Source organism: Tursiops truncatus, chromosome 11 (genome assembly GCF_011762595.2).
Source record: "Tursiops truncatus isolate mTurTru1 chromosome 11, mTurTru1.mat.Y, whole genome shotgun sequence".
Lineage (NCBI taxonomy): Eukaryota > Metazoa > Chordata > Mammalia > Artiodactyla > Delphinidae > Tursiops > Tursiops truncatus.
This window is the reverse complement of record NC_047044.1, coordinates 24,477,575-24,489,406: the sequence shown is the minus strand read 5'-3', so window position 1 is coordinate 24,489,406 and position 11,832 is coordinate 24,477,575. Positions and strand designations below refer to the sequence as shown.

Sequence of the window (11,832 nt, the reverse complement as noted above, 5' to 3'; positions counted from 1 at the left end):
ATAAAGAAGAAACTTGGTGGTGGGGGGAATGACAAGGAGAGGTAGGACATTTGGGGGGGGGGTCCATGAGACCCTAAGTGTTGGAGTTCAGTCTTAAACATCCATGAATGAATCAAAAACTTTTTCTGCCTTTTTTGAGATTCAGGAAACAAAGCTAATAGTATGTAGTCCAAGAATGTGCTTCTAAGTACCTCCCCCCAAATGATGCAGTTGGTGGAAATTCTGCCTAGTTAAGGAATACAGAAGTTTTCGTTTGTATGTATCATTGTTATGTGCATGTATCTTCATGCTTTCATGAAAAGTTTTACTTTGCCCACCCAGGGACACCAAAAATAAAAAGTTTTATTTTTACACTTACCATTACATTTTAAGATTAACTTTCATTACATAAGTACTATAGGACAGTATTTTCTGTGTTAAAACAAAGTAAAAAAAAGAAATACAGACAAGTCTAAAATCTCATTTGATCCCCATTTCCAATTCCAGTTTCCTCCCAGACGTAACCAGTGTCAACAATTTATTGAGGATTCTTTCAGAACTTCTCAACACACCCCCTCTCTCATACTTCGGTCTTTCTCTCCTCCCTCTTATAATATACACAAACACACATATAAATACAAATATTATAGTATCATTTTGTGGTACTTTTTTTCACATAGATAAACATTAACATATTGTTCACATCATTCTACAATTTCTTTTTTTATTAAAAAAAAGTCAAAAATATTTTCAGGTCAAAACAGAAAGATCTACTACAAATGGTCCCTGACTTACGATTTTTTGACTTTATGATGGTACAAAAGTGATACGCATTCAGTAGAAACTGTTCTTTGAATGCTGAGTTTTGATCTTTCCCAGGCTAGTGATAAGCGTAGTCTGACAGTCTCTCGTGGGCAGTGGCGCAAACCGCAGCTCCCAGTCAGCCACACCATCAGGAGGGTAAAAACAACCGATACACTTACAACCATTCTGTACACATACTAAAATTCTATTTTCATTTTCAGTACAGTATTCAATAAATTACATGAGATATTCAACACTTTATTAAAAACTAGGCTTCATGTTAGGTGATTCTGCCCAACTGTAGGCTAATGTAAGTGTTCTGAGCACGGTCAAGTGCCCTGCTGGAGAGGTGCATCTGGGGTAATTGAAGAGCCCAAGTTGTGATGCAGTGCTGGACACCATGTGCCCTCCTGTGAAACTGCTCTGTCTCTGGACCCTTGCACTCTGGGTCTCTGATGGGAGTGCCAGCCCTGATGATGTTCGAATTGCCCTTGTGGTTATTCTTCCATTGTTCTGAACAACACCTCCTAGCTTCTGTAGAGACAGCTGATCCATAATAATCTTCTTATCAAATGATCTCTTGGCCACATCCTTATTGTTCTCTTCCAACTATCGTTCCTCATTTTTTACAGTGTGAACAGGCTGAGAAATCTTTAAGCTTCCTTTTTGCTCAGTCATTTCTCTCTTTTCGTGTTGTACTATAAGCAGTCAGGAGGAGCCACGCTGCACCTTCAGCACTCTGATTAGAGATTGCTTCAGCTAAATACTCATTTCATCATCCCCAAATTTTATCTTCCACAAAACACTAGAATACAAACACAATTCAGCCAAGTTCTTTGCCGCTTTCATAACAACAAGAATGGCCTTTCCTCCGTTGTCCAATAACATGTTCCTCATTTCCATCTGAGTGAGACCTCATCAAAATGGCCTTTCCCATCCATATTTCTACCAAAATCCTGCTCAGGATTACTTCGTTATTCTCTAAGCAGACTGAGGCTTTCTCTACAGCCTCTCCTCTTTTCTTTCTGAGTCCTCTCTAAAATTTCTCTTAACAGTCCATTCATGGTAATGGAGGCTTTTTCTAGCATGCACATTGAAACACTTCCAGCTTCTATTCATTACCCAGTTCCAAAGCTGCTTCCACATTTTAAGGTATTTATACAGCAGTAACATGTCTCAGTACCAGTATCTATATTAGAGTTCTCCAGAGAAACAGAACTAATGGGATATATATATATATATATATATATATATATATATATATATATATATATATAAAACAAGGAATTGACTCCTGTGATTTTGGAGGCTGAGAAGTCCCATGATCTGCTGTCTGAAAACTGGAGAACCAGGAAAGCCAGCGGTAATTCAGTCCATGTCCAAAGGCCCAAGAACCAGGAGTGGTGATGTCCAAGGCAGGGGAAAAGAGATTTCCCAGCTCAAGCAGGGAGAAAGAATTTGCCCTTCCTCGGCCTTTGTGTTCTATTTGGACCTTCAGTGCACCGGTTGATGCCCACCTACACCGGTGAGGGCGATCTTCTTTACTCAGTCTACTGATTCTAACGTTAATATTTTCCGGAAACACTCTCACAGACACACCCAGAAATAGTGTTTTACTAGCCAGCTGGGCTTCCCTTAGCCGAGTCAAGTGGACACATGAAATGAACATCACAGTCCCTGTCTCACTTCCTTTTCCCCTCCTTGCTTCAGGGGAATCACTACCAAACAAAGCACAGGCACTTAAGTTTTGCCTCAAACTCTGTTGTGTAAAGAACCCAGGTTAACACAGTAGGAGTGAGCTATAAAAAGTGGAGCCCCAGGATGGGATTCTAGAGTTGACTCACCTACTGTCTGAAAGCAACAGGGAACCAATTGTGGTGGTAAGTTGGGTGGGCATGCAGTGATTTCACCCATGGTTTAATTGTGATGAGGTGCAGGTAGACAGCAAGGTAGGGGGAGATCAAATAGCTATTGTGCTGAGTCAGTATGGGGCATTATTAATTAAAGGGATTGTGGTGTGGCTTCTTTTGAGGCATTGGAAGTCCTGCAAACATTCTCTAAAAGTCAGATTGCTTTTATTGCAGCTCAGGGTAATGGCTGGGTAGACTTTGCTGAAAATCGGGCCCACAATCTGAATATGTAGCAGAGGTTCCAAGAAAAGAATGGGACTCAGAGATCTGAAATGAAGATATTTAGGTAGACAAGCCTAGGAATTTTGAGCTCCTAAATTCCTCTCAACCCTCCAGGGTAGCAGAAACAGCCTCTAACCACCTGCCAGAGAAAAACAGTCTTTTTTTGCCTGGAGGAACATACAATGACCTAATCTGAAGAAGGTGCCTTTCAAGATGATTCTTGTTTTCCTCCAGATATGCCCCCAACACCCTTCATTACCTCCTGGCTAAAAATCAAACACATTTCAGCACAGCCTGAACAGGAAAGTACAAGCTCTGTTCTGGGAAGAAACAGCCCACATGCCAAAGGAACTGCAGGATCTGGCTAACAGGTATTAGCTGAAGCTGGGGGGGAACATGTGTAGGAGTGTATCTTGGGTATGTTAGACCAGGAGAGGACAGAATACAGGCTGGATAGGGTAGAATTCATTAATATGGGGGTACTCAGTCAGGATTCCTAATAACATAACAAGGTGGCTTCTGGAAGTGCAGATCTGATAATGTTCTACATCAAATAAAGTGAAGATGCAGAACTTCCTTGATATGACTTTGAAGAAAGGGCCAGAAAGCCCAGAGAGATAGGAATGTTAGAATGGATTTATTATGTATATCCTAAGAACCCACTGCTTGGCTATGTTCTCTGAGATGGCCAGAGGATATTACCTCCACTGAGGATGTAAGTAATGCAGCAATGAGGTGAGCACCAGCATTGTTGGAGAAGCTTGGAAGTTTTCTGTCTTCTGTGGGCCAGGGTTGACGGTGGGGGATTCTGCCATGAAATTTAGCTTCATAATATTCGTGGGGATGATGTAATTCCAGAATGGCAAAGGCCAGGTGGTAGCAGTTAACAAAGGCCAGCATGAGATGTAATTATGGACAGCCAGGCTAGAGCGACAACCAAGGTACCTTTACCTATAGGGATATGTGGTGTTAGCTAATGAATCATGGTGTTACAGGGTCAAGTTAGATGGATGAGCAGGCAACAAAGGTGCTGCTTGACATGTATAATCAGAAAACTCAAGAAATGGTAAGCAAAAGTCTGTATTAGTTGCTGCAATGGAAAATTGTGGTTCCTCATCTAGTTTCCAGACCTCAAGCAGTTCACAAACCCAGAACCTTTGATTGAAGGGGAGATGCAGTATTTAGCAGAACCCTAACACAGGGTCCCTAACCTGTGGCATTAAAGCTGTTGTGGTTGGAAGAGCCAAGTGGAAGTATCTGAAACTGTCCATGCACAAAGTATTAAATTAGAAGCAATACTGCACTCCAGAGGAACTGCAGACATTTGTTCAAGCATCAGAGACTTAAAAGGCGCAGGGATGTTACCATCCAGGATTGTGTAACACTGGTGAGGATGTTAGGTTTTGGAAATTTATATTCCCATCTGTCCTGGCTAATGCTGCTGATGTCTTTGTTGTATATCCTTACTATACTGACTTCCACTGGTAGCCTGTAATAACTAAACCTGTTTAATTTACCCAAACAGTCTCTTTATCTGGTCTTTCTATTAGTCTGAATCTGCTATTGATATATTTTTTAAATTAATTTTTATTGGAGAATAGTTGCTTTACAATGTTGTGTTAGTTTCTACTGTACAGCAAAGTGAATCAGCTATACATATACATATATCCCCTCTTTTTTGGATTTCCTTCCCATTTAGGTCACCACAGTGCATTAAGTAGAGTTCCCTGTGCTATATAGTATGTTCTCATTAGTTATCTATTTTATACATAGTATCAATAGTGTATATATATCAATCCCAATCTCCCAATTCATTCCACCCCCCGCTTCCCCCTTGGTATCCATACCTTCGTTCTCTACATCTGTGTCTCTACATCTGTGTCTCTGCTTTGTAAATAAGATCGTGTATACAAATTTTTTCAGATTCTACATATATGTGTTAATATATGATATTTGTTTTTCTCTTTCTGACCTACTTCACTCTGTATGACAGTCTCTAGAACTACCATGTAGTTCTAGAGACTGTCAATCCCACTACTGGGCATATACCCAGAGAAACCATAATTCAAAAAGAAACATGCACCCCAATGTTCATAGTAGCACAATTTATAATAGCCAGGACACGGAAACAACCTAAATGTCCATCAACAGAGGAATGGATAAAGAAGCTGTGGCACATATATACAATGGAATATTACTCAGCCATAAAAAGGAACAAAATTGGGTCATTTGTAGAGATGTGGGATATCCTTCTAAATGTTCATCTTACTTTTTTTTCATTCACTCATTTATATACTCTGCCAGTGGCCAGTCTTCAGTGCTAGGTTATCACAGTAAATAGGCAAATCCCTATTGCAAGGATTTTTCTATTAATGAAGGACAGTTATGGTTCAGGGCTAAAACATCACCTCCTCTAGAATCCTCTGTTCTCTCTCAAATCCCAAGCTTCTTCTTGGGCTTCTTACAGCATTTAAAAGATCTTTATCACAGCATATTTCACAGCATGCCTTCTTCGGGGTTAGCTGCGTATGTGCCATCTGCTTCTTGCAGGGAATGTGAGGTTCATCTATGCATTTGTGACACACTAAAGAAATGGCTGTATTTCACTGAACAAAAGCATGAAGTTAAAAAGTCTAAATATTAGGTAGTGAGGTAGGAAAAGGAGATCTTTGTGCTTTTTTTTTTTAAATGCCATATAAATGTACATTTTTGGGACAGTCCAAATGATTAACAACTAAATTAGGAATAGAAAGAGTATTAACCTTATTTATTCTTTCTCTAACAGTAACTTTAAATGATAAAGACTCTTGAATGGGCAAAAAGGATCCTTGCAGCCTGCAAAGACACTAATTATAAGGAAACAGCAATTTACATTATTTATAAGGAAGCTATTTACATTATTTAGCCCTGTCAGACAGTTGCAGAGCTCTATTCTTTCACTACAGTAAAAAGAATAAAGCAAAGTGACAAGGAGATAGAGAAGGTATTCTAATAGCTGCATCTCATCACAAGAAAGATAACAGCTCGAAAATGTTTTTTAAAATGATTTAAGTATAATTTAAACCGAAGAAAATGGAAATATCCATCTTACCACAATGATGATTCAGAGTATAGCACCCATTTAAATATGCAGACAAGCTTTCAAAAACTACTGAAAGTTATGCATTGTTAACTTTAGTGTGTGCAAGGAGGGAAATGACTAAGACGCAATGTTTCATAATTCAAGTATTTGAATTTAATTAGTCACATTTTCTTTTACTAGTGACTTTGAAATGTGTCTGCACTATGAAAGCTTGTTTCTGAGAGCAGCCAGATCAAGTGGGGAGAAATCCATTTTATCTGTTTTATTTTTATTTTCCTTTCTCCTCTCTGACCACTTTAATTTACATTTATCCTGCAGCTTCACTTTCATCAACATAAAAGATAGTACTCCGTGGCAAATTACACCAGCTTTTGATCTGAAGTGGACACATCTGTTATGTAAGAACAAGGAGAAGATGAGAAGAGCAAGAATTTACCAAGCTGATTTTTTTAAAAGGTCTATTAATACTTTTTGTAAATGCTCCAAGGATAGATTATTTCTTTAGGCCTAAATTCTTTAAAGTCTTAACATTTTTCCTGCTCACTTAAAGACAAGATAAAATCTTGATCAAAGAAGATTTCTACATCCTGATTGGAGAATTGAATTCCTTTCAGTCTGGTGTCAGAGCACCTCGCTGCTTGCCAGGAGGGTTCTTGGGCCATAATTACCTGCCTTGAACAGCAAAATCATCATCATTTGCCTTCAAAGAATATTAGAGTATAGTACACATGACATATTAGGCCAGCCTCACAAATTAGCACAGGTCCACAGAGTCTGCAAGAAATTAGGTCAGACCTGAAAGAAATCAGGCTGTGGTCCAATAAGCTTCTTAATCTTAAATGGGAAATTGGGCTCACAGGGTGTTACGGTTACTGTCTTTATTTATTTTTAAGTTTGACAGAACCAGTAACAGTTTTCAGTGTTAAAGACCTATTTTCCTAAGCCATCAAATATTTCTGATCCTTCTCTTAGATAATTTTTGGCACTGCATAATTTATAAAGAAAGCAAGTTCTGTACTGGTTGGAAACTCATACTTTAAATATATAAATAAACTTACTATTGCCCATAATGCAGGGAAAGAAGAACTTCCCTTGCCCCCAAATATTTCCCTCGAGGCCATAGTTTCCCCTTCAGAAGCAAAGTCTCCTAAAATCCCTGTTTAAAATGCAAAAGTCTTTAGAGAGTTAACCCTTCAAGCATTAGTACACATTAATGTCCAAAGGTTAAGGCTGAGTAAAATGCTCATGAATTTAGAATATAGTGATAATTAGGATAAAGCTGAAATACAAATGAATAAACATAGAGTAATTGTAACTACTAGACACCAAAATCATCCGCAGTTACAGACCTCAGGGTCCAAAAAGAGCGACCAGAATGGATCAGTTGCTGTCAAATATTACCCTAATTTCAATTCGACTGTTAAGCTTAGTCTTGGGGGATGGTCAACATAGCCTGTTCATTTTGAGCACAGGCTTGGGAGTCAGAAGGCTGAGACCTGGTCCCTGACCCTACGGTTTACTCTGACCTTGGTCAAATGACTAACCTCCCTAAACTCTGGTTTCTTAAACTGTGAAATGGAGATACTAATAATATCCTAAATTGTAAAGCTATAACGATGATTAAATGAAGTAAATGAGATTATGTTCCAAATGCTCAGAACAATACCTGGCACATATTAATGATCATCATTATTAAGTGGTCGAAATGGAAAAAGTATAGTTTGGATTTGTGATCCTAAGTTTCTGGCACTCCTATTCGCTCTCTGCCCAGAACCTTCTCTCCTTTCTCATCTCATACAGCGATGAGCCAGAGAGCAAAAGCACCTCAGGAGCAACATTGCTTTCTGGACCGGGTTTTTTCTTCCTTTGCCCTCCAGGGGCCGCTGTGTTTTCCCGAGAGCGCGTGGGATGCCTGGTTGCCACGAGACCGTCGCCAGGCAACCGCGTGTACACACACTCTTGGTCAGGCCCGGGTCTGGTCAACATGGCGGCGCAAGGCACCTGTTCGACCTCTCCATCCAACGTGTCTCCCACATCTGTGTCGCCGCCAGGACCGCCGCCGACCCCGCCCCCGACCTCGACTGCGATCTCAAAGTTCCCCGTGGAGTCAAAGGCGAGCTCTCTCAGCCCACAGCCTCGCTCGACCTGCCGCGAGGACTTGTTGCCCCTCGCAGTGTTTTATGGGCCGCTGGACGCTAAAAACCCACTCCTGGCCTCCTGTGAGAAGGAGATCCAGGAGTTGCTAGGCTTTATGAAGAGAAAGACGGCTTTAGCTACAACGGAGGAACAGGAGCATGAGTTCCACCGGCGTTGGTAAGCAGAGGCAGGGCTCTGGGGCGGGCGCTGTCTGGAGAAGGGCAACTCCCGGGGCCAAAGGAGGTGATGCTTTTGAGGATGCTGGTGGTGGTCCCGGAGCTGGGTCAGTGTGGCGGACTCAGAACTTGGCCAAAGGGCCCTGGAGATATAAACAAAGTTTAAGAAGTGGAGACTCATCGCTATTACAATCCTTAATTCCTGGTAAATGTATCTTGGCTTCCTGCTCGGGTCAGAATAAAAATCAACAAAGAAATGTTTCATAACTCGCCATTTCTGTTTCTGAGTGTCTTCTAATTGCTAATCCATGCCAATAAATTTTTGGCTCACTCACAGTTTTCACAACTTTCCATGTTGTGGGTACCCTTTTGTATATGGAGGAAAAGGAATAACTTTGAGGTAGCTCAGGTTCATGAAAAAGTTAATTCTTGATGCCATGAAGTATGTCATTCTGTGAACATTTGTACTTTATTCCTTTTTATATTGTTACTAGGATCACAGTGACTTTCTTGATTTTGTGACTCATTTTGCACGTTTGCCTTTTTTTGGATTCTATCACCATGTTGTTATCTTGAACTGCAGACTACCTGTTTTTAAGGTTCTTTCCTGTTTGTGTTACCATCTTTCTTTCCCAGTCAAAACACACTGCAAACTGAACAGCCAGAAGTGTAGACAAGTGGCAAAGAATACCAGAATAGCCAATAGCTTCATCTTATATTTTTCATCCATGTATTTAATATGAAGAAATAATTTTAACTTATGTTTATTATTCATTCATGCTTTTAACTACATATTTATTGAGCACCTCCTAAATATCAGGTTCTATTCCAGGAACTAGGAAAACATCAAGTTAAAAGATATACAAATTCATAGCCTCATGGAGCATGTATTCTTGTGACTACAGACAGCCACTAAACCAATATGTAAGGAAATTATTTTACAAGGAGATAAGTGCTAGGGAGAAAACTAGAGCAGGGAGGAAGATGGGTGTTATAATTTAAAGTGGGATGGCAGGGAGCATGGTCAAGGAAAGTCAGGAAAAGTGACCTTTGAGAAAGATGAGAAGATGTTATGGTAGTAAGTGATGAGGATTTCTGTAGAAAGAGTCGGCCACACAGGGAGAATGGCAAGTGTAAAGGTCCTGGGGTGGGATTGTGACTGTGGGAAGGACAAGTTTCGGGCAGAAGTGAGGGAGATGAAGAGTTTAGTTTTTAGATATATTAAGATTGAGATGTAATTCACCATCCAGGCAGAGTTATTATGTAGGTAGTTGGACATTTGAGTCTGGAGGTCAGAGGAGAAGTACACTGGGATTCATCAGCATATTGATGATATTTAAGCTTTGTCATTTGATGGAATAGCTAAGGGCGTGAGCGTAGATGGAGAAGAGGAGGGTCCATGGACTTAACCCTGGGGCCCTCCAACATTGACAAGTTGGGAAGATAAGAAGAAACTGGCAGAGACTAAGAAGGAGTAGCTAAAGAGGTAGAGGAGAACCAGTAAGTGTGTGGTGTACTGGAAGCCAAGTAGAGAAAGTGTTTTAAGAAGGAAGGAATGATCAATCAACTGTGGCAAATCATGCTGATGGGCCAAGTAAGATGAGAACCAAGAATTGACTAAGGAAAGCACATTACGTAGCTAAGCTACATATATTTATATTGAAAATGTTTCTGTTTTGGTGACTTAGATAGCAGTTTATCTTCCCATCTCCACTACCAACATTCCAGTTCAAACCGTCACCATCTCAAATTTTCCCTGCAGCTACTTGAGTCTCAAATCTATCCTTCACATAGCAGTCAGGGTAACCTTTATAAATAAATCACCCACTCCCCTATCTAAAGACTTTTGTTTCCCTTTGCTTTTAGAATAAAATTAAGACTACTTCTGGTGTCTTCCAGGGTCTGAGGCTCTGGCCTTGCCTGCCTCTCTCATCTCAGCTCATCCCTCACTTCTGTCTCAGGACTTTATAGGGAAACAGATCCTTCTGTTTCTCACCCCAGGGACTTTATATTTGATGCCTCCTTTGTCTGAAATGTTCTTTTCTTAACTTTTCAAATATCTGGCTCCTTCTCTTCTTTCAGGTCTTAGCTCAGTTGTTACCTCCTTAGAGTGGCCTTTCATATCAAATGCAGGTTCACCCATCAATTTATACTTGTATTTATTTCTTTTCTTGTGTACTGTCTATCTCCCTGATTAGAATGTGTAAGCTCCCTGATGACGATGAGCCTCTTTTTCATTGCTCTAACACCTACCCTGAGGGTTGGGACATAGTGAACATTCAGTGAATATTTGGCATTGAAAGAATTCAAGAATTACCCTTGCATTCTCAATAATTGTAGACCTGGGTCAACTGGTAAGTACAGTATCTGCCTCATCTTTAAACAGAGAGTCACAAACATTAAGGATTGACATGGACCTTTGCTATCTAACCTCTCACATATTTAGCCATTTATTTACAGAATAATTTTTTATTGAGTGCCTACTATATGCCAGGGCCTGCACTAGTCATGGGTTATACAGTGATAAACAAAATAGATATGGGAATCTGTGCTCATAGAGAGAGGCAGATAGGCTTTTAATGAGTCACTAAGTCAACACACAAACAAGGGCTATGAAGAAGCTACTGAGAGCTTATATGTGCCAGGTATTGCACTAAGTGCTGGGGATACAGCAATGAACCAGACAAAAATCCCTGCTCTCTTGGTGCTTATATTCTAGAGGGGTAAATAGACAATAAACATATAAAAGAAGTGATTTTATGGTGACCTAGAAAATGATAAATGCTAGGGAGAAAAAGAGAGGAAGGGTTATGGAGTGGGAGACAGGAGGTTGCAATTTTCAATAAGGTGGTTGGAGCAGATAACACTTGAGCACAGGCTTAACGGCAACACAGTGGAGACCTGCCTTCAAAGGAATGGTGAGGGAGGTGACATTAAGCTGAGATTAGAAGGATGCTGGCAGTAGGGCTTCCCTGGTGGCGCAGTGGTTAAGAATCTGCCTGCCAATGCAGGGGACACGGGTTCGAGCCCTGGTCCAGGAAGATCCCACATGCCACGGAGCAACTAAGCCCGTGCGCCACAACTACTGAGCCTGTGCTCTAAAGCCCACAAGCCACAACTGCTGAGCCCGCATGCCACAACTGCTGAAGCCCGAGCGCCTAGAGCCTATGCTCTGCAACGAGAAGCCACTGCAATGAGAAGCCCTCGCACCGCAATGAAGAGTAGCCCCTGCTCGCCACAACTAGAGAAAGCCCGCGCCTGGCAGTCAACCAGCAAGGAGACAGGATAAACAGAGGGAACAAGCATGTGGGACGATCTTGGCAGGAAAGAGTCGGGGGCCTTTGGAGGAATGGACAGAGGCCTGTCTAGCACAGTGTGGAGAGTGTGGGTGCAGTGGTATGAGATGAGATTAGAGGAGTAGGTAGGGCTGTGGAAGGTTTTAGAGGCCACTTATAGAGTCTGCATTTATTCCAAATGCAACGGGAGACCATTGCCTAGTTTTTGGCAAAGAAGTAACCTTATG

At 40.9% G+C, this 11,832-nt stretch overlaps 1 protein-coding gene across 2 annotated transcripts in view; it reads left to right on the top strand.

Annotated features, from left to right (window-relative positions):
* Positions 1-7,890: 7,890 nt before the first annotated feature.
* The window catches only part of CFAP54 (cilia and flagella associated protein 54), a 301,722-nt gene continuing 297,780 nt past the window's right edge, over positions 7,891-11,832 (top strand). For both annotated transcript variants that reach the window (XM_073788328.1, XM_019952057.3), the window contains exon 1: positions 7,891-8,310. In XM_073788328.1, the coding sequence (XP_073644429.1) occupies positions 7,982-8,310 (329 nt within the window). In that variant the 5' untranslated portion in view covers positions 7,891-7,981. The remainder of the gene's footprint in view (positions 8,311-11,832) is intronic.